This window comes from Pyxicephalus adspersus, chromosome 12 (assembly GCF_032062135.1).
Source record: "Pyxicephalus adspersus chromosome 12, UCB_Pads_2.0, whole genome shotgun sequence".
Taxonomy (NCBI): domain Eukaryota; kingdom Metazoa; phylum Chordata; class Amphibia; order Anura; family Pyxicephalidae; genus Pyxicephalus; species Pyxicephalus adspersus.
In genome coordinates, this window is record NC_092869.1 from 1941340 (window position 1) to 1963306 (window position 21967).

General features: G+C 49.8%; 5 protein-coding genes across 5 annotated transcripts in view; 2 read left to right on the plus strand and 3 right to left on the minus strand.

The window, feature by feature from the left end:
• The window catches only part of PIAS3 (protein inhibitor of activated STAT 3), a 12797-nt gene extending 11016 nt beyond the window's left edge, over positions 1–1781 (plus strand). Inside the window, exon 14 of the mRNA XM_072428133.1 lies at positions 237–1781. Coding sequence (XP_072284234.1) covers positions 237–497 — 261 coding nt within the window. The 3' untranslated portion in view covers positions 498–1781. The remainder of the gene's footprint in view (positions 1–236) is intronic.
• A 171-nt stretch (positions 1782–1952) lies between these two features.
• NUDT17 (nudix hydrolase 17) lies at positions 1953–3426 on the minus strand (the record flags this gene model as incomplete). The annotated part of the gene is given in 7 exon segments (XM_072429034.1): positions 1953–2086; positions 2162–2260; positions 2345–2437; positions 2526–2551; positions 2674–2857; positions 2955–3077; positions 3170–3426. Coding segments are annotated over 7 exon segments (734 nt in total), but the record flags the coding sequence as incomplete, so codon positions are not given.
• A 435-nt stretch (positions 3427–3861) lies between these two features.
• Positions 3862–6162, minus strand: POLR3C (RNA polymerase III subunit C). Its single transcript, XM_072428664.1, has 9 exons — positions 5919–6162; positions 5565–5740; positions 5205–5354; positions 5006–5098; positions 4831–4911; positions 4669–4720; positions 4526–4587; positions 4386–4450; positions 3862–4015 (listed from the first exon to the last, which is right to left on the minus strand). Exons 2-9 carry the CDS (start codon positions 5736–5738, stop codon positions 3934–3936), a joined length of 759 nt encoding a protein of 252 aa, XP_072284765.1. The 5' UTR covers positions 5739–5740; positions 5919–6162; the 3' UTR covers positions 3862–3933.
• Positions 6143–17109, plus strand: RNF115 (ring finger protein 115). Its single transcript, XM_072427921.1, is given in 8 exon segments — positions 6143–6316; positions 11647–11705; positions 12234–12291; positions 12775–12983; positions 14378–14449; positions 14933–15162; positions 15365–15480; positions 16247–17109. Coding segments are annotated over 8 exon segments (954 nt in total). The 5' UTR covers positions 6143–6238; the 3' UTR covers positions 16379–17109.
• Positions 17110–18825: 1716 nt separating this feature from the next.
• ITGA10 (integrin subunit alpha 10) overlaps positions 18826–21967 on the minus strand; it is a 24764-nt gene continuing 21622 nt past the window's right edge. Inside the window, exons 28-30 of the mRNA XM_072428230.1 lie at positions 21277–21372; positions 20872–20985; positions 18826–19275 (exon numbers count right to left, since the gene is read on the minus strand). Of these exons, the coding sequence (XP_072284331.1) occupies positions 19201–19275; positions 20872–20985; positions 21277–21372 (285 nt within the window). The 3' untranslated portion in view covers positions 18826–19200. The remainder of the gene's footprint in view (positions 19276–20871; positions 20986–21276; positions 21373–21967) is intronic.

Consider the following 21967-nt stretch of genomic DNA (forward strand, 5'->3'; position numbering starts at 1 on the left):
TTTTAGTGATCACTCTCATATTGGTCCCCCCCATTATAGTGTACGTCCTCTTTTTTTGCCCCCTATTGGCAGCCCGTGCCCCGAACCCTCTGCACCCCCTGATGTCACATGACCATGCAGGGCCCTAGTGGGGGGAGGTGGTGAGATGCGATTGGAAGCTAATAACCAGGGACAGTAAAACATGAGCAGATCATCTTTATTCCAACTTCCTGTTTTTTTTTTTCTCCTCTTTTTAGCACTACAGCCCCTCAGTGATCACCTCATTGGACGAACAAGATGCCCTCAGCCACTTCTTCCAGTACCGGCCCACCCCACCGCATTATCTGAGCCCCCTGACCCAAGCCATAGCAGGAAGCCACGCAAGCAGCAACGGCGCCAGCCGCATCAGCAGCATCGTATCCACCAGCACGTTACGAGAAAGCCACGCCCACAGCACCTCTCAAAACTCCGCCTCCACATTACCAGGGTGCAGGCCAGACATCATATCATTGGACTGAGCAGAAACCACTCGACAAGCTCACCAACCTTATGGATGTATTAAGGTTCCCAGAATCCTCCTGGACAAATTTTACAGAAATGGATTTTTTTTTTTTTTTTTTAGTATTCGATGTCCCCTCTGTATCCACGTTACCACGGATTTGGATGGTCATATCATAGTTTACCACTTTTTTTTTTTTTTTTTGTCAATGATATAAGGCACCTTTATTGCCCCTCGGTGACCAATCACGTGCAAGCTAGACAAATACACCGAGTGGTTCACATGGGGGGCAGAATGTAGAACGTCGATAAAAAAGAAGATGATTGATCGTTTTGTTTTCACATTTCAGCCTGTTACGTGGTTTGCTGCGGAGAGCTAGGATTGGCCCGTGTTTTACAACTCGCCTATCCAAATGTTACTTATTGCTGCCTAAAGAGGGCAATAGAGTGCAGGTCATTAGAGAGGTAGTTAGGGTGGGGCTGGTGGCAAAATATGGATTTTAGAGGGATTATTCCATATTTTGGGAAATCTCTGTCCCCCATTGTCTGTTAGTTGTTCTTTTTATCATTAAGCTCCTTTGTGGGGAAACTGCAAAGAAGGCTTCCTCCAGTATACATGCATATGGCTGCGGTTGTATCACCAGCCCGGCCAAAGGCAAAGCGTTGCCAGGTGCAAAAAATGGTTCCTGACTGCACTTGAATAGTAATAGTTGGGTTCTGAATTGGATTAATGGGAAATACTTCTGGGTATGGGAGATCATGTGAAGAGTCCCTTCTAAAGAAGTAGTGGGTTGGAGGTCCTGCGTATGCTTACACTGTGTGCGGTAACTTGGGTTTGGCAGATGTCATACACAGACAGGCCTCTGGGTGGCACTGCAGACATAATCCAAAAGATTCACAAGCAGGGCCAACGCATCGAAGGGGAATACAAATGTTTTTTTTTTCAGCGTAGGATATTGAAAAGAAACAAGCAAAGTTTTTTGGGGAACAGATATTGGAATTCGATACTAAAGCTTGTTTCACCCAGATCAAATGGTAACAAAAGGATTCCCAAATCTGGCATCAATTTTGCACTGTTTGGAGCCCTGATAAAGGACAGTGGGATCTCTCTGAACCCCCAGAAAAGTGTCAGCTTGTTTCTATTAAGTACATTATAATGAAATACAGAATAATCAGACGCCATTGGTGTGGTTTCCTAAATTTGCCTTCTATACGTGGATCTGTGTCAACGACTGGCCAATCAGGCACCCAGGACTGCCACAGGGGGGCAAGAAAGACCTCAGTATAATTTTTTTTTTTTTTTTTTACTGACCCCTCTAGAGATCTGCAGAACATTGCACCCTCCCATCCCCCCCTGATAGATACATATTGTATATTCTGCAGATTATTCCATCAATGACTCCTCTAGAGATCTGCAGAACATTGCACCCTCCATCATATTGTATATTCTGCAGATTATTCCGACACTGACTTACTGAACAGAATTTGGAATCCCGGTTTGGTTTCTCCCAAAATCCTTTCCGTCTTGAGCTGCTACAATGATCTCGGCCATCTCTGGCTGCAGCCATACGCATGCACTGACCTCCTCCTCGGCCGGGCAGAGTTTCTCCTGTTATTAGGAAGAATCTTTGATTGGTGAATTCAGTAACCACAGACCTGACCGCCATAATCCTGGCTGACTTACCTGCAGCTCCTGGTGGCTCTTGTTGGATGTGACGAGCAGGTAAGTGACAATATGGTGCCTGGTAGGGAGTCCACGACTTAGAAGAGGTGGAAAGGCGGACTGTAAGACAAGCCAGTATGTCATATTAATAAACTTTCCCCACGTATTAATGATTGATAACCAGGAAAGCTGAGCACAATTTACCTCCCAAAGCCCCAGGATCCTCCAGGGCGGAGTCTCGTTCCTCAGGTCCAGCCCAGTCTCCTCCTGCAATTCTCTGAGCCCGGCATCGAGGAGCTGCCAATGTGAACATAATAGGAATGAATGGTTCTCTTTATTATCCCAATAGTTCTCAGTATTATATAATGAGCTGCCTTATACTGACCTCCTCCCCCTGCTCCATGTGACCACCTGCAAACATAAAAAGGAAATATGAAACATCTTTACACAGGAACAATGAAAGTCAATAAAAAAGGGTTTCAGAAAAGAAGAGAGCTGGGTTAGGGGGTTTCTGAGAGCGGCACATTGGTTACCTGGTGGCACCCAGACATTGGGGAAGATGTTCAAGGTTTTGGACCGCCTGGTTAGCAGGACTTTCTGATTGGCCGTTTGCAGCAAGATGGCGACGCCCACATCTACACCTCGGCTTCGGATCTGCTCGGGCAGGAGGGCGGTTTGGTCCGGGTTCAGGTGTTTGATGGGGCAGAATGACGGCCTCTGTAAGAAGAGCAACAATAATTGACCTGGCACAACAATGGGGCACTGGAGCGGAAAGTCCCCCGCCCAGCCGCCATTTTTATTACTGTCAGCTGACCTGTAACTGGACGCTACTGGAACCGCCGAATGGTCGATCTGAGATGACAAACCGGTTCTGATCCAGCCCACAGTTCACAACAGCCCTGTCCTCATGGCCGCAGGAAAAGTGCCCAGTGATACCCTAAAAACACACAAAGATAAATCCGGAAAAACAAATCCATCCTAACCGCAAATTACTGCAAGTTGTCCCAAAGCGACTTTTCAAGGATTTACCTGCACAAACCTCGCACACTGCAGCAGGGAATTGTCTTTGCTCAGATACACCAAGATTCGCTTTGCAGACTCCATCGCTTGCCCGCTATTGGCTTAACTTATTCACCCGAAACCGAGATTTTGTCATATCACCAGGGATCCATTATTGTAGGAATTGTTATTTAAATCATCAAAAATGTTCAGCTGCTAATGTGAATCTCACTGAACCTGGTGAATGCAGCCACACATTGCACTTTAACCAGGAAGCAAATATTCCCCAGAATCCTCAGCGCTAAACAAAATATGTGGCGGGTGCCCTCTAGTGGCAAGAAAGCAAAATGCATCCATGTTGGATTTCAGATTCACAGTACTACTTCTCTTGTCCTGTACCCCGGGTGTAATTTTCGGTATCTGTTCTTATTCTAAATGTATGGACTCTGCACAGTACCACTTCTCTTGTCCTGTACCCCGGGTGTAATTCTCTGTATGTATGGACACTGCACAGTACCACTTCTCTTGTCCTGTACCCCGTGTGTAATTCTCCCCCCCCCAACCTGATCGGCCTACATAAAGAAGCACAGAGTCACAAAGCCTATGATCATTTCATGTTGCTGCCATGAGATCAGCTGACCCACCCATGTGATGTAAATATTCTGTATCGCTCCTTGGGGGAGGGACACCCCACTTACTGACCAATCACAACATCAAGCAGCTGGTGAAGCAGACTTTTATTTCCAATGTGGAACAGATATGACACAATACACAGATCATGGCTCCCGACCTGCTCAGGCTCTGGCCTTTGTACTATTAATATACGCCTCCAATATAAAGATGGTGTCGTCCACCTGAATTTCACTGGCGTCCAACCTAGAGAGGAGACAAAACAGGGACAATATGGCTACTTGTAGTCTCTATCAGAAACCTGTGACAGTGACCATGCATGATGATATGGGGCAGAGCATTGTCGCCCTATATCAGAAAGTGTCTGAACAAGGAACTTTATTTTTAATAATATTTTAATAAAACGGGGCCTACAATGGAAGAGGACTGTGCCACATACAGCTGGGAAGGGCCCGTTTACACATAGGGGGTCTCTAGTATGGCAGAGGACTGCACCACATGCAGCTGGGAGGGGTAGTTAGGGTATACACAGGGGGTCTGTAGGATGGCAGTGGACAGTACCACATACAGCTGGTAGGGGCGGTATACACACAGGGGGTCTGTAGAAGGGTCTCACTTGTTGACATTGCGTTTGAGGTTCTCCAGCTGCTGTCGTTCCGGCGCTGTGATCATCTCCTCAATCTCAGAAGAGAAAGAAGGGGTGAAAATGTAGTGAGAGGGGAGAGAGATAAAAGAAGAGATTTATTCCCTGTGTTACCTCTCCTGGACGATGGATTCCAGGTTGGAAGTTGCCAGAGTTGCCACAGCTTTGTGAAGATCTGACAATGAAAAGTTAAGTTACAAACAATTGCAGCCGAGCTCGGCTCTAAATACACAGAAACCAGCACTGTAAAGGATACTGATGACAAACATTCCTCCCCCGCTGTCCCCGGTCCTCCCGACAAACTCCAACTGCAAAGAGAAGGGGCGGAGTCAGAGCGGTGACAAAGATTGGAATTGGGGTTCTGCCCCAGCCGACTCCCCCAGACTACAACCCCCCCCCCCAGGAACATTCTGATTACCGGGTCATCTGCCAGCAGTGCCAAGTACTGGTCCAAAACCTGCTTGGAGATGTTGTATCCTGGAGGGAAGGATCTGAAGATCTGGGAAGAAATAAAAAGATATTGTGCTATGTATGGGGTCGTGATCAATGTCGGCTTGTGATGACATAATAAAGCGCAGGGGGCGGGGCTTTACCTCATTGGAGGAGAGCGGATGTGTGTGAGCCGCATTGGATGACGTGGTAATTTCACTCATTCTCAGCATCGTCCGCACAATCTCACTGCTGGTCTGAACAGAAGAGAGGCCGGTACACGTCACGATCTGATTGTACAATCTGATCTACCAATAGCACGAGGATCTGATTGGATAAAACTGATCACATGATATGCAGTACCTGATCCATCTTATTGGACACGGCGCTGATGATGGCCTGGTCACGGAAATGTTGGTGGAAGCGCTCAATGTTTATCTGCCAGTAAATCCCCTCGTCCTGGGTGACCTGCAGGGGGAAGCACATGGGGAGAGATAATGAAGGGGAGGCCGGGGGGCAGATTTAAGAAGGGGACGGTGGAGTAAACACAAGGGAGACTTAACAAAGGGGGGGTCGGGGGGGTGTCAGACATAACTAAAGGAGAGGGAGGGCAGACTTAACAAAAGGGAGGGCAGACTTAACGAAAGGAGGGGGGGGGCAGACTTAGGGGGACATTAGAGTGTCAGCTCCTCTGTACAGAGACTGATGTATTCTCTGTACAGCACTGCCGTATATGTCAGAGCTATATACCTGATCCAGGGGGGTGTCAGTGTCCTTTGCGATGACTCTCAGCGGCTGACTGCCAGTTTTGATGAGAAATGATCCAACGCGTTCCACAATCTCCCCGAAGTGTTCCCTCAGGAGCAGGGAGCTCAGCTTCGCCTCGGCCTGCGTCATGGCTGGGGAAAAACATTTGTTATTATGGGGTAATGTGGGAGGTAAGTTTTACCATCCCCTCCAGAAAATAAAGGTTTTGTTTTTTTCACATCAGAAGCTTTTTTTCTATGCCATAACCTCCCCCTGATGATAACAGGAAATGCTGGGATCTGTAGTCCTCTCCACCCAGTCACTACTCACCTAAGCCTACACCATGTGTCTCTGTCCTCCTGTAATAGTGATTAATAAAGTTTACTGAAGTTTCTCGCTGGTGGGTTGCTGACTAGAATGGCCTTGTTAGTGAGACGCTCTGGTATTCCTCTCGCTGGTTGTGGAGGTGTTAGGCATCTTCACACAGTGGATAGAACGTTTGTTTTGGGCGGCGCTCTAGCCGTGAGCTCAGTGGTGCTGGATGACTGACGTCACTCGCTGGTTTCGACAGGCTAGAGCGGAGCGGTGAAGGGAGGCGCTCTGGCCGGCGTCTCGCTGGTGTTGGCGGAGTAAGGTGACGGGCGGAAGAAATGGCGGAGGCGGCGGCGGTGTCTCAACATCGCTTCTTCTGTCACCACTGCAAGGGGGAGGTCAGCCCCAAATTACCGGTGAGTGAGTGGCTGCTGGAGGGAGGGGGACACGACCCTGACAGGGCTGAGCCGCCTTATGCCTGACAGGGGCCCCTAATACGGTGCTGCCCCCTGTGTGGCCCCTGTAGGGGGCGCTGTCAGCCATAGCGGAGGGGCCCCTGGCATTCTGTACTCTGGGGGAGGCTTTGGGCCCCCTTGGTATATATCATTTCCTTATATCTGACCTGGGCACCTTGAAATATATACTGGGGACTTGGGCCCCTTGGGGGTGTTGGGCCGCTGATGAAGGGCCCCTTCCTGTCATCACCCTAATGGTCTGGGTCCTCCCTGTATTTGTGGATTCCCTCACCAGATTATAGTAATGACTGTGGCCCCTGATGTATTGATAATACTGTGGCCCCTGGCGGGCTGCTCGTGTTGGTGCTATGGTAACCCTGGCATGTGATTGGTCCTTTCTCTGTGGTGACATCTGTGGCCCCTAAGGAACTCCGCTTGTATGATGAGATCGGGGCCCCTGACATAGCCCCTCCCCCTGGGTACTTCAGCCACAATTTCCTCCTGTATGGTCAGACCTGTGGAACCGGTCTCTTCCTATTGGGTGAGCTTTGTGGCCCCCAAGTAACCACCTACTACTGTCATGTCATTGTATTTGTGGCCCCTGGGGTAACTGATTCCCCCTGTAGAGTTGTTACAGCCCCCTCCCCCATTCCATTCAGATGAGAGGGGAAGGTGTTCTGTAGTCCTGTCTTAGGGTGACAACATTACTCCTCAGTAGTGTACGGTTAGGAATCGGTGTCACTACAGAACGGGAAGTTTATTGGCAGAAAGCAAATGCAGCCGCTGGATGTGATTGGTAATCTGCATGTTGGGGGAGGGGTCTCACCACTGTTACCCCCCCAATATGTTGGGATATGTGGAGGTCATGTGACACCCAGCCTGGTCGTGTGATTGGACGGAGTCAGCTTACCTATGGGTAGATCGCAATGTGTGGAGCGATTCTACACTCCGTGGGGGGGATTGTCCAGTGACCCCCCTGGTATGCTGGAGGGGGCGCTGTAATTGTATTCCTTGCACCTCTGGGCTGTATAATTTGCATTGGGGGGCATTGTGTCCAATATCTCACCCCTGTGATCAAATTGTAACTTGTGGCCATCATCTGACCCTGGAAGCCCGAGATAAATGGAGGAGTAATGGGGTGCAATGTGCTAGTGGGACAGCAGGTGGACCAATGAAGGGGGTGAGTGATGTGGTAAGAGTAGAGTGGACCAAAAATCAGGGGGGCAAGTGGTGTGGCCCCAGGAGGAGGACATGCAAACAGGTGGACCCAAGAAAGAGGGTGAATGGTATGACCCAGAAATGAAGGGGACGTTGTGTGGTAAGCAGGTGGACCAATGAGGGGTTGAGTGATGTGGACTAAAAAAGAGGGGGCAAGTAGTGTGGCCCCAGGAGGAGAATAAGGTGGGCTGGTGGACCCAAGAAAGAGGACGAGTGGTATGACCCAGGAATGAAGAATGGATGAGTTGTGTGGCCCTAGGTTGTAGGAGGACCAAACAAGAGGATGCAAGTGGTGTGGCCCTGGGAGGAGTACAGGGTGAGCAGGTGGACTAAGGAGGGGGTGAGTGGTGTGGCACGGGGCAGGTGGACCATGGAATGTTGTACACCCAGAAATGAATAGGGAATAGGTGGTGTAGTCTAGGATGAGAAGTGTGACCCCAGGAAGAGGAGCAAAGAGGTAAGTGGCTCCCTGAGGAGGAAGAAAATGAGTGTTGTACCCCGCGTAGGTGCGGTAATAATCACGTGACCCCAATTTTAGATTTGGGGATCTCATGACACAATATTGGGGTGTGAAGGTGACGCAGGAAGTTTTCCTTTAATATATTGAATATTTCCCCGGTCACCCTTTGTCAGATTCTGATTGGCTGTTGACGCTCTGCCCCTAAGAATGTTCAGTTTTGGGGTGCCAGGCTGAGAACCCATTGCTGTGTCCCCATTTCCCCCATCTCCCCTCTCTGTGATGATTCTTGGTGGAGGGGGGGGGGTGTCTGCGAGCCCGCGGGTGGGGGTGTAAATCCGTTTTTAAGCTCCAGCCGGCAGCGTTGGCAGAGGTGTTGGCAGCCACTTAAAATAACTCCGGAGAGAAGCCGTTACAGCGACATCACGTTCACTCCTTAGATTCACATTCCCTTTCACTTTCCAGGGCCCCGGGGCCACGGCTGAGCATCTGAACCTCAGCCTTCTATCACAGGTCTCCGCACTGCCTGTAGTGCCCCAATCTGAGGGCCACCCGCCAGCTGCCCCCTTAGTGCCAACCTAATCTGATTAGAGGCAGCAAAATTATTTATTTTCAGGGTCTGGGAAGGGTAAACCAAGGACAAATCACCAAACACCTTACAACCGATTGGTCAGATCTGGATCTGTAAGTGAATGTCTAGCCAATCACAGAGAAGTATTGTAAATCCTGAGTGTACCTAGCCACAGCATCACATGTGGCCATTATGTACATCCCCACCTGGCCCCGCCCACCTGCCTGCATTACATAGAGAAGCACAGAGACCTGGTGATGACATCACAGGGGATAATTACCCTGGGGGCATCCTATGGCGTCAGTTGGAGGCCTTCCTCTGCGTCCTCTACTGAATTACAGTCATGTGACATCCTTGGGACATTGAGAACTACAACTCCCAGAGTTCACTGGGAGTCATGTTCTTATCGGCAATGGCAGCAGTGAGTAGGGAGTTCTGGGAGTTGTAGTTGGTCGAAGTAATTTATAGTTTGGTTTATAGAATGTTATATTGGGGGTTGTTGTTCTTATCCAGCATTCTAAAACGAACTCTTGGGATTGTAGAACTTCATTGGTGTTTTTAAAGAACTTCCAAGAATGCACCTGGAAGGTATTTCTTGGGTAAGGCTGGACTACGCATTGATTGTGCCTAGGTGCCCCATGCATGGGTCACATGATCAGTTTGGGTAGTGCAGTGCTCTTTCTGGGCCTAGTATTGGTTGGCCTGACTCCCCGTGTACCCTCACCCCTCCTCCGTGACCACCTACCTTCTATTTCTATTCCATAGGCCCACACCGCAGAGATATTAGGAGGTAAGAAAACCTCTGGGATTTCTCATTGCGGCGGAGAATCTAAAAATACCTCCAGCTCCTCGCTATCTCGGCAGAAAAGCCACTGCTCCTTTGTCAGGCCCGCCGGCTGCTCCCAGCTGGAAATTTCCGAAGCCGTTGGCGTACAACCGTCAAATATTTCACAGCGCTTATCACAGCTGCCGGCCGACACAAACCTCCCGCTATCGTCTGCCTGAAAGTGACAGGCGAGTGACAACGGCGGCAAATCATTTGTAACGTCTCCCATTTTATGCTATTAGATTGAGAACAACACGGCGGGGTGATGTTTATATTTTATTGTGAGCAACAATAATCCCTGGCCCCGCATCAATAAAAATGGACCAGATTGGAGGATTGTTCCCTCCCTGGTGACAACTCACTGTTGGGTTTCTCCCTCATTTTCTGTCCTGGTGACAACCCCACAAAAATGCGGTGCATTCCCCAAGCGGGGACAGTGACAGAGGGTCAGACTGATTGGTCGAGTGATTGATTTGCAATTAGATTGATCGATTACAAGGGTTATGTAGCCAAGACCGGAGAACACTGGCCCCTGGATGATGCCTGAATAAAGATGGTGCTGTCCCTCCAAGCTGTAACAGATGCCATTGGCCCGGTCGTATTTGGCATCATGGAGCACCTTTTTCTACTGCATGGCATGGCGGCTGCCTGAGGTGATTCTGGGGATAATTTTCAGCGTTCTGTGTACGGGGCCGGCACCAGGTGACAGATGAGGTGTCGCAGCTCACATGGGGTCTCGGGCAGCAGCTGCTGCACCTGCAGATGTCATTGGTTGCCCGGCAACTGTCACGCATCTCCTCCTCCTCGTTACCTGTCTGACAATGGATCTGCCTGCCTCGGGGTAAGCCGGTCACATGACTGGAAGGGGGGGCAGCAGGAATTAGCAGCCGGTGACAGATGAGCTACACACCAAATTCCAGGTGTTCTCACAGCCAATGGCATTACGGGTCATATCCATAGCAACCACGGATTTAGCGGAGCAGTGACCTGTGGCAACACTATTTCTAATCACCAATCATTTTGCAGGATCATTGCCACCACCCCTGTGCCAGGGGTCTTTGCCCATGATAAGGAGTCTCCCCGAGTACCCCTGCTGTGCCTGTAATGGGGGGTACCCCACAGCACCCCTGCTGTGCCGTTAATAATGGGTCCCCCCAACACCCCTGCTGTGCCTATAATAAGGGGTCCCCCCACAGCACCCCTGGTGTGCCCGTAATGAGGAGTCCCCCACAGCATCCCTGCTGTGCCCGCAATTAGGGGTCCCCCACAGGCATCCCTGCTGTGCCCGTAATGAGGAGTCCCTGCTGTGCCCGTAATGAGGAGTCCCCCACAGCATCCCTGCTGTGCCCGTAATGAGGAGTCCCCCACAGCATCCCTGCTGTGCCCGTAATGAGGGGTCCCCCCCAACACCTCTGCTGTGCCCGTTATGACAGGTCCCCCCCAGTATCCCTGCTGTGCCTGTAATAAGGGGTCCCCCCCAGTATCCCTGCTGTGCCTGTAATAGGGGGTCCCCCCCAGGCACCCCTGCTGTGCCCATAATGAGGGGTCCCCACCACTCATACCCCCCCCCCCCAACCCCAGCTGTCACTTTCCCTTTCAGTCTCCAGACCATGTGGTCATTCGGACGGATATAATTGCAGACTGGGCGCATTTTATGCAATCGCAATTCCTGCACTGTATTGAGGGGTTCTGCTTGATCAGACGGCATTGTGTGTAATGCCCATGCCATGTAAGATAAACTAAAAAAATATATTTTATGTCCTATTGATGCGTTCCCTGTTCCCATTATTCTTTTTTTTGTCCTGGGCAGAGAGTTGCGGCTTCTCAATGTGGCTACAACTTGTGCTCAAGCGTCTACATTTGTAGCTCCCTCCCTATTGTTCTGCACAGAGCTGAGACTACAAGTGTGACCACGGCCACCCATCACACACAGTGCAAGGCATCATGGGACATGGAGTTTTTTGTTTTTATAGATAGGAAGGGGACATTGCTTTGCTGCCCTCTAGTGGTCAGTCAGAGAATCACCACAGAGACTAAAGGCATAAATTTAACCACTTTGCAACATCAAATACAAATCTATCCCCTGTGTTGGGGGGGGGGGGGGGAGGAGGTAGGTATACTGTAAGTACTGTATGTCATGTGGTCATCCAGGGCCCCCAGGTGATACCCCGGTCCCTTGCCTTTCTATAGTGTTTCTTACAATGTCTCTCTCGTTTCAGGAATACATCTGCCCGCGATGTGACTCTGGTTTTATCGAGGAGGTGACAGAAGACTCCAGGTAGGTGACTTAACTCGGTGGTATGTACACACACATACACACGTAGGTTAGAATACATCATAGGGCACTGTAGTCTCTCCGCAGAGGTCCAGCTCTTCAGAGAGACGGCAGCTTCCATGCAAAGCTTGTTCACTGCAGCTTGCAGGCTTTTCACACCATTTGTTCTGAAGGTTTTTTTTAGTTGATTCCAAGTCAAAGTGTAATTGGGGTGTTAAAGGGCGATTGGAGCGGGAAAGCCCCGGGAGCTGTGTGTGGCCCGTAGAATATTCGCTGGGATCCAGGAATTTCCTTGTTTCCAATTATAAAAGAAGAAAACGCGTTCCAGCTTTCACTTCCCCCTTACTCAGAGCATTTTATGAATTCACCCCCCTGTGTTATCTGTAGGGGGGGAAGGTAGTCATATGTAGTATCACATGTTTTCCTGGGAGGAGGAGGGGGCGCTGTTGTGTCAGCTTAGTTTTTGGAGACACAGGAAATCATCTGATCTTGCTTGAGTCCCCTCCCTATAACCCTTCTCCTGTTTTCCAGTTTCCTAGATTCCGGGGGAAGCACAATAGATGACAATGGCTCTGCACATTTCGCTGAGGTAAGCGCATTTCTCCTGACACTGCTGACAGTCTGACCTATACCATAGCGCAGTACAGACTGTCCGATATCACCTGGTGCCTTTGTAGGCGTAGCTTCCTGATAACCCTTCCCGTCATCCTGTCTCCTCCCTAAAAGGAGAATTGTGTTACCCGCAGAGAGTGAAAGGAACAGATGGCGTATAGAAACGCTCAGCAGGAACAAAGTGAATCATCTGATATTCGTGAATGTTTGATGTTTCACATCGGCCACTCTGATTGGCTGATTAGCTGTCCAATGCTGGCATGGCGGGCAGATGCCACTAACGCTGCTCCTCTTGTTCTGGTGACAACTTTTCACCATTTCTATCTTGTTAGCAGTGGAAAGAAGACGTGGAATCCCTCCAACAGGAGGCATTGACATCATTGACATCATTGACCTCATTGGAGGCATTGACAATAAAATCACTATACAATTGCTTTCACTTTTTTCTTTTTGTTTTCAGCTTTGGGACCATTTAGACCACACAATGTTCTTTCCAGACTTCCGACAATTCCTGAGCAGCAGCTCGCTGGACCAAGAGGGCCGAGACGGCGAACGGCGTCACCAGTCCCACCCAGACATAAGGGTGACGCGCCGGCCTCCCAGACAGCCCATGACGAGGTATCGATCCCGCGTCAGCTCCCGGCCAGACCGGTCCCCCGCCATTGAAGGGTAAGTGGGCTGCTGGGTCAGGATTCTTCTGTAGCTGGGAATGTTGGGTATTTATCTCAGCAGGGGGTGCTAAATTCTACGGCCTGATTTACTAAAGCTCTCCAAAAATGGAGAAGATGGACTAATATGAAGGAACCTGGGGGATTCAGCAAACCTGTAATGGCTTTCTTAAACATCGTTTATTAGTTGGCAAGGTTTGCTGGGTGCTGGATCACCCAGGTTCTCCCATGATAGTCTTTCTTCTCCAGTGTAGGAGAGTTTTAGTAAATCAGCCCCTATGTGTATAAAACACAAAAAGAGTGCACTTTGGGTGCTACACATACTGCCCGCTATCTTACCCTCAGTGCCTCTCTCCTACACATACTGCCCCCTATCTTACCCTCAGTGGTGCTTTCCTACACAAATTTGCCCCTATTATACCCTCAGTGCCCCTCTCTCCTGTACATACTGCCCCCATCATACCCTCGGTGCCCCTCTCTATACTGACACCCAATCCCATTGCTCAAAGTATGAAGTGTTTCCCCAAAAGGAGGGGGACAACACCGCTGTGCCACTGCCCTGCCTCCTCCTGTACACCTAACTCTCCAGTGTAGGAGAGTTTTAGTAAATCAGCCCCTGTGTGTATAAAACACAAAAAGAGTGCACTTTGGGTGCTTTTGCTCCACTTAGTACTGGATTGGAAGGGGAACTCTCATGGAGATAATCCAACCATAAGACCAGGGAGCTCTCCCATGAAGGTACCAGCGCCCTCTATTGAAGTCCTTGGTCTCCTCCGCCTTTCCCCTTTTGGAGGGGTATAGCCTGGGTCCACCCCCCTTACAGAGCGATCCATCCAGTCCCTCATATTGTCAGGGGACTGGGGTCAACCTAACCTACCTGGCCAAAACCAAGCGGATCCCCATGGGTTGGCCATAACCATCCCACAAAGAGGCCCCCACAAAGGGAGTGTGACCGACCATGAGGGTGAGAAGATTTCCCTACAAAGTTAAGTTAAAAGGTGCCTGGTGCACCAGGGGGATGACACCGCATCCTAAACACTTCTAATCCCAATTGGCCAGTGTTCTCCCTAAAGCCTTTTAGCTGGGCGCACCACCCAGCACTTCTCAACAACCACCTGGCTGTTTTTGGGTGGTTACTGATAAGTTAGATCACAATACACCTACAGCTTCTTACCACCCAGCCTAAAAACTTTCTGGGTTGAGCACGGCCCTTGGTGATTCCAGTAAGATTTGGATCTCTCTGGGTGCTTCGTCTCAGGTCCCTGGCCCCTTCGAAGAGCTGATCCATACAGAGCGATCCATCTCACATTGTTGCTCTGATGATCCTGAATACATTGCTGTAAATAAAGTTTTACAAGGCCTCATTATACTGACGATTCTCATTTATTCCCTCAGCATCATCCAGCAGATCTTTGCCGGGGTCCTGGCCAACCCACCTCTACCCGGGTCACCGCATCCCTTCTCCTGGTGAGTGTCACACAGTACTGTAGCTTTAAAAGCTCCGCAGGTTGCAGTTTCGCCGTTCCGGTTGAGTAATTCTCCGAAGTGCAGCTGGCACGGGGACACACAGGTGCTACACACACAGGGGGTCCGATTACCAATCCAGGACTCTGTAATTTAATATGAAACCCTTGATTGCTGCTGCAGCATGCTGAAAGTAGAATGATAGGTGGATGGGCTCATCAGTTCGCAGCTTTTCTTTTCACTGCCCAGTCTCACCTGCCAGACAGAGCTGGGCTGTGTGACCAGACCGAGCATAGAGGGTGGGGGTAGGGGGGGTGTCATTTGCAGCAGTACAAACCGTCCCTCTGTCAGTAAACGTGGCCCTGTGTGTGTAAGTTGACGACAGCTCTGTACGGCAGCCTCGTCCTCCCCTATTTGCCCGTCGGTGGAATTGTATGGACGGTCACGTCTGTGTGGCACATGAATAACCTTTGGTTTTGTCCCAAGGAGCGGAATGCTACACTCAAACCCCGGGGACTACGCCTGGGGACAAAGCGGACTGGATTCCATCGTCACGCAGGTAACAATGTCCCAATGAGAGACAACCCACTGTTACCAGACACCAGCTGAAAGCTGTAATAAGGCTTGTGGTGGAAGTGTGCCTTTCTATTGGACCATTGTAGACAAAGAAAAAATCTCCTCCCTCCCCACAGTCACAGTAACACAGGAACAAGTGGGTGAGTGCCTAGCATTCCTCGTCCTGACATTGCCATGCCCCCAACCCTAGGGGGAGCCGTTGTAGAGGACTGATAAGCCCAAATTTCTCTCTTTACAGACCAGCAGCTTGGCTGGGCCTCACTTTTCTGAATGAATACATTCTGTGCTGGCAGTGATGACATTTGGAGAATTTCCCTTATTTCTTTGTTCTTTTCATTGCAGATATGGGTCTGGAGTGCCCGGTGTGTAAAGACGATTACACGCTATCAGAACAAGTGCGACAGCTGCCCTGCAATCATTTCTTCCATGGAGATTGTATTGTGCCTTGGCTGGAGATGGTAAATATGCAACCTACAGCTTCATTTTACTCGCCTGACTAGAAGAAGGGTTAAATGGGCATCATATGGGTCAAAGAGCAGGTTCTCTTTATTGCCCTCCTCCCAGTCATTCATATTTGTCTGTCTTTTAAGTGAGTTTCATACATCGATCAGCCAAAATATTAAATCCACCGACCTACAGTATTGTGTTTATCCAAAACAGCTCTGACCTGTCCAGGGGGGGAATCCACTACACCTCTGAATGTGTCCTGTGACAGATCACTGTCTCCACCTCCTCCTTCTTCCCATAATGCCTCCTGCTGCCTCCACCAGCTCGCTTTCTTCCCATAATGCACCATGCTGCCCCCACTGATCTGCCTTCTTCCCATAATGCACCCCGCTGCCTTCCCATAATGCACCCCCCTGCCTCCACTGATCTGCCTTCTTCCCATAATGCACCCTGCTGCCTCCACTGATCTGCCTTCTTCCCATAATGCACCCCCGCTGCCTCCACTGATCTGCCTTCTTCCCATAATGCACCCCCCCTGCCTCCACTGATCTGCCTTTTTCCCATAATGCACCCTGCTGCCCCCCACATCATTCAGCCCCCAATGACCCCCCTTAAATTGTAACCAGACCACCTGTCAGTGGGTTTCCTGTTCGTGACCAATCGGTGTATACAGCAATGTTTCAGTGAGCTCTCCTGCAGATCATTATCTTCTTTTCTTTGTCATCAGCTCCCCAGTTTACGATTGGCTAATACTTTTTGTGTTCCTTCCCCCCCCAGCATGACACTTGCCCCGTCTGCCGGAAGAGTTTAAACGGCGAGGACTCCACCCGGCCTCCCCCCAGCTCCGAGTCCCCCGACAGCAACAGCTACAGCAGCGATGGCCAGTCACATGACCAATGGGCCTACTAACGGCCCCCCCGAACCCTGCAGCGTGTACAGTATACAAGGACAGTCCGAAAAGGCTCGGGGATATGGGGGGGCCACAAAACACCCCCTAGACGTTGCCACACCATCATTGTTCGCCAACCTTCCAGATTCCACCATCCGCTGAATAAAATGGGACATGACATGGAAGTGAGCACTGCTTGGCGCCAGAAAATGTGAACTTTGCTCTTCAAGTCTTCATACGCCAAGAAAAGTGGAAATTTTAGGTTTTTAGACTCCCTGCAGTTCCCCTAGGCCGGGCTCTCAAAACCCTGGTTCCAAGTGGGCAGACCCCCAAAATCCTGGTTCCGAGTGGGCTGGCCTCTGCAGCAGGGGGAGTCACCCAGAGTGCAGCAGGGGGAGTCACCCAGAGACAGAACAGAGCCACACCCATGCAATAGGTTGTCACATGACCTTCTCATTGTAATATTCAGAAAAGGGGAGGAGTTCTGAGTAATGCTCGGCCTTGTGACTGGACAATTATCCCTCTGCTCCTCCTCGTGACATCTCACCGCTCCCCTATCAGGACTTCCTTGGGGTTTCTTTTTTATTTTATTTTTTTTCTTTTGCACTTAATTTGACCTTCTCGCCCCCCTTGATCCAGATTTTCCTTTTCAGTTCCCTTTTTGGCTGGGGGTGGGGCACAGTGAGAGGGTGCCGACCATCTATACTATTAAAATATTTGTAAAGTTAACATAAATTTGTTCATATACCCAGAGGCGTTCGGTGTGTTGTGTTTTCGTTCTGCACATTGGCGCCACCTAGCAAAGGAAAAGCTCTGAGCAATTTTTTAATGGCCCATAGGCAGTGTTTGTGGATGGGCAACAAGTCAGGCGCACTCTTTACTGCCCCCTGCAGTGCTACATCATCTGATGACACCAAACATCATTCAACCCAGAAGACTCAGGGCCGCAGGGTTGTAAGGGCCCATTCCCCCATGTGTCACGTCCACTCCCCTCTCGGCATTACCCTTAATGATCACATGACCAGCCCTACAGCATATAGATAAGGTAGGTATTGCAGATGAAATGCCAAAAAGATAGCTGTGGGGGTCATACTTTGGGTGGGGGAGGAGCAGGGGCCAAGACTGCTGCAGGGCATTGCTCATGGCCACTCTGCCTTTAAAACAGCAATGGAAAGGAGCAAGAAGAAAGAAGCTCTGTAAAAGAAAAATGCGAGTACCAGATCCATCATCCTTGTCCTTGCTTGTCTCTGACCCAGTACACGTGGAGCTTCCACTATACTGGCTGCATACTTATTCCTGCTCATTGGAGGAGGTCACAGGTTGTCTACAATGACAGGTCCTCGTTACCGGAACCCTTCTAAGAGCAGCCATTGGTGAATCCTTATTCTGTTTCCTGTCATGGTGATCCCCCGGTTTCAGTACTTCAGTTCCTGGGAAAGGACTGAACCAGATCATCCTTCCAATATTCCTAGCCCAGGGCTCCCATTGAGATATTTTGGTTCGGTGACCCAGATCTTTATCACGTAGCTACTTATGGGCTTTCATAAAACGTACAGGGAATGTCTAGACCCATTATTCGTTGTTTGATCTCTAAAAATGTGCAGCAAATATAGACTAATACCAGGTGGGGACTTGCCGGAAATCACTGGGCCTGACATGGAGGCCTCTGATCATGTCAAGTGATCTCCCAGAAACTTGTATGACCCCAGCGTACCACAGAAGGCATTATGGGAAGAAGGTGGGGAGGCGCAGGCAGCAGGGTGCATTATGGGAGGAAGGTGAGCCAGTGAGGGCAGCAGGGTGCATTATGGCAAGAAGGCAGCCTGGGGAGGTAGCAGGGTGCATTAAAGGAATGAGCTGGCTTGGTGTAGGCAGCAGGGTGCATCATGGGTAGAAGGCAGGCTGGGGAGACAGTAGGGGGCATTATGGGTAGAAGGCAGGCTGGGGAGACAGTAGGGGGCATTATGGGTAGGGGGGCATTATGGGTAGAAGGCAGGCTGGGGAGACAGTAGGGGGCATTATGGGTAGTAGGCAGGCTGGGGAGACAGTAGGGGGCATTATGGGTAGGAGGCAGCAGGGTGCAATATAGGAATGAGCTGGGTTGGTGTAGGCAGCAGGGTGCATCATGGGTAGTAGGCAGGCTGGGGAGACAGTAGGGGGCATTATGGGTAGTAGGCAGGCTGGGGAGGCCGCAGGAGGCATTATGGGAAGAAGTCAGGCTGGGCGGCACTGTGATGTAAAGGATCTTCTGGTAAGATCTTGGAGCCAGATACCATAGGACCCCTCCAGAGGTTTCATGGTGTCCCCAAACCTGGATGAGGCATGGGGGTCCTACACAATGATTGACCAGGGTGGGGGGTGGGTGTTACTTTGGCTGATAAATTCTTACCCCACACCCAGACAATACACCCATAAAACCATGCACAGATTGCTCCTTCTGATTGGTTACCTCTGTACACCGCACACATTTTGTATAAATATTTTTTATTGGTTGACCTCGGATGGCGCTGTCCTCACCTGACCTTTGTGTAAAGCACAAAATATATAAAAATCTCTCCATATAAAAAGAAATCTAAGAATATTCTACTCCCTCATTGGTCCTCAGAACAGCCCTCCCCAGTGTTTAGTGTTCCAGCACAAGTCCCATCTTGCACCCAACCCCCCCAGGCCCGTCCTGTCCTCATTAAGATCCTCAGTGCTGCCTCCGTTATGTTGGGCCCCGTTGGGGGACGTTGTTTTGGAAGATAATAAAGGCTGTGGAAGCAGAATGCTGAACCAGTGCTCCGGCCGCACAGAGCGATAGCTCAGTACTGAACAGTCTCTGCCAGGGACCGTTGGGGGGTCACTGGGGATTATCAGAGGCAGCGGCAGCTTCTTCCTTCTCCTCACCCTGAACTTTCCTTGTGAAGAATCCCAGCTGTGAGACAAGAAAAAAGACAGGGAAATCATAAATATGGAGAATGGATCTCAATGAGCAAATCTGTGCTATCCAGGAACCAAGAGGGCCCCGAACCTCCAACAGGGGCCCTAGGTCAGTTCTGCCCAGGGACCCTCTGTTGGCTTTATATACCATGGATCCCAATCTTATCACCCTATGAAAACCCAGAACCTATTCCCTAGGCATTGTGTCTGACTGATCCTTCCATTTACTGCACTTCCTGTTGAAGGCCGACAACTGTAAGCCACTGCAGCTCCATTGGCACCACGCTATCAGTCAGACATTTACACCCCATTGGTTGCCTGTTGATCAGATTTGTCACATAGGCAGCCCACCAGCCAACTGCTGTGGCTTAGCGTTGTCCGCCTGATCCAGGAAGTGTTGTTACTGGCAGGATCTTAAGGTAAGGCTCCTTGCAACTGGGCCACTTTGCTCTTTGTCAGCCCTAGAATCCAACTTTCTGCTGGTGCAGTACCTCAAGTTGCACACCAGATGGCAGTGCTGTACTATGTCTTCCTCATCTGCAGGAGACAGCTGGCAGAAATTTTGGCAGCACCAATGATTGGCTGCTGCCCCTCCCTAGTAGCCCTCATTAAATCTCATGCCAGTCTCATCTCAAATTCTCCTCCCTGATTCCTGATCAGTGGCTACAAATCACTGAAATACCTTCCCCTCCTCATCAGTACATGGGGTGGAAGCGTTCCTGCTGCAAGCCCAATTTTAGCTTTCAGCTGGTGTGTGGCCACCCCAAATACATTATGAAATTCTAAAATTGCCGAGAAAGGGGAGCAGGGGATGCAGAGGCAAGTGAACTCCATATTATTGGCCACCATGGGGGGTAGGGGATACACTTCTCATTGGGGGTAATTCCATTATAATTACCATGGGTTAGATGAATTCCATTAGAATAGCCAATGGTGGGGGTTGGAATAATTCCATAATAACAACCATTTGGGGTGAGTGGGTTTCATAATATTAGCCATGGGGGACCATGGTAATCTCAGTAATAATGACCAATAGTGGGGGCTTTCTAATATTATGGCCATGGCAGGGGTGGGTTTTCCATGTTATTGGCCAATGGTATGTGTGAGCAGGGAGTCCAATAAAAAGGCCCTGGTTGGGGTGGGGTTTCTATTTTATTGGCCAATGGTATGTGTGTGTGTGTGTGTGTGTGTGTGTGTGTGTGTGGGGGGGGGGGGTCCATAATAATGGCCCTTGCTGGGGTGGGGTTTGTGCACAGAGGAAGGGCTGATGCATTGGATCTGGTGACAGGTGCTCTTTATTGTTACATATGTGACATAGTTGGCCCCCGATTCAGCTCAGGGTGGGCCGGTGACAGCTGCCGACATACCTCAGGAAAAACTGCACCCCCACCCAGCCATTAATGGGCAAATTTATAACCCATCCAATCTCAATTGGATTATGCAATAGCTCTTCTAAAAGAGAACCTGTCTGTCATCATCCATGGTGAATTTGCTCTGATGTACCCCCTCTGCAGGTCATTAGGCAGTACTGCACCCCTATAGGAAGTTGGCAGGGGCGAATTAATTGTCCAGTCGTTTCTCGGCTACTTACCTTCCAAAGGATGAAGATGATGAGCGCTAGTAATAGAAGCCCCCCGATGACGCTTCCAATCAGAATCCACAGTGACAGCGGCAGCAGGACGGGGTGGAGTAACTCCAGGACGCTCTGCAAGGGACAAACACAGCATCAGAACCAATCACAGCATGAGATCAAAATTTCATGGCACTGTCCCTTTAAGAGGAGTGTGCTCCCTTTAAGCAGGGGTGGGGCATTTTCCACATTGGCCAGAGGCAGCCAATCAATTAGTATTTTCAAATGAAGATCAATATTTGCACCCGGTGACCCTGATTCATCCAGTCCCACTAGGCACGCTGAAGTGGTCACCCAGCACGGGTCGCTTTGGCATGCTGTCAGTGCTGCTGTTTTATACATTAGGGTCCCCGTTATATGTCACACCTGCGTCCGGTGCCGCGCGTTCTCTGTGAATAGTCCTCCATCTTCCTTCACATTCACAATAAATTCACTGATCACTTTCACAGAGCGGAACTTGGTCTGCAAAATAATAGGATAAAGAATACATGAGGCTCCGCCCACCAACATTCACGGCCTTTCAGCACACAGTGACCGTGCTGTACTGTTCCTTTAATTCTCAGAAAGGCTTATGACACATGGTTATATGGTTTATCCTGTAAATGACTTTATCTCAGCAGTTGATAAGGCAAATGTGCAGATGTCTGATAGATTAGGGAAATATGGAACAGCAAAATTGTTTTTATATTTTAATGATTTTGATAAAGAGAAATCTCGGACTGAGCCACAGGCCGGTGACACCCAATAATAATGAGACGATTGTGACACCACGGGCTGGACATAAATCATTTCCTGTTTTCCTCCCGGAGAGATCTGAGATCATTTCTTCCCCAGGAAACAAAAAGCGTCTTGTTAGGGGTCAGAGACTCAAATCTGAAGAACCGAACACCCTGACCGAAACAAAACCGTACGGTCTGCAGAACATCGCACCCCCTGACAGATACATATTGTATATTCTGCAGATTATTCCATCACTGACCCCTCTGCAGAACATTGCACCCTCCCATCCCCCCTGACAGATACATATTGTATATTCTGCAGATTATTCCATCACTGA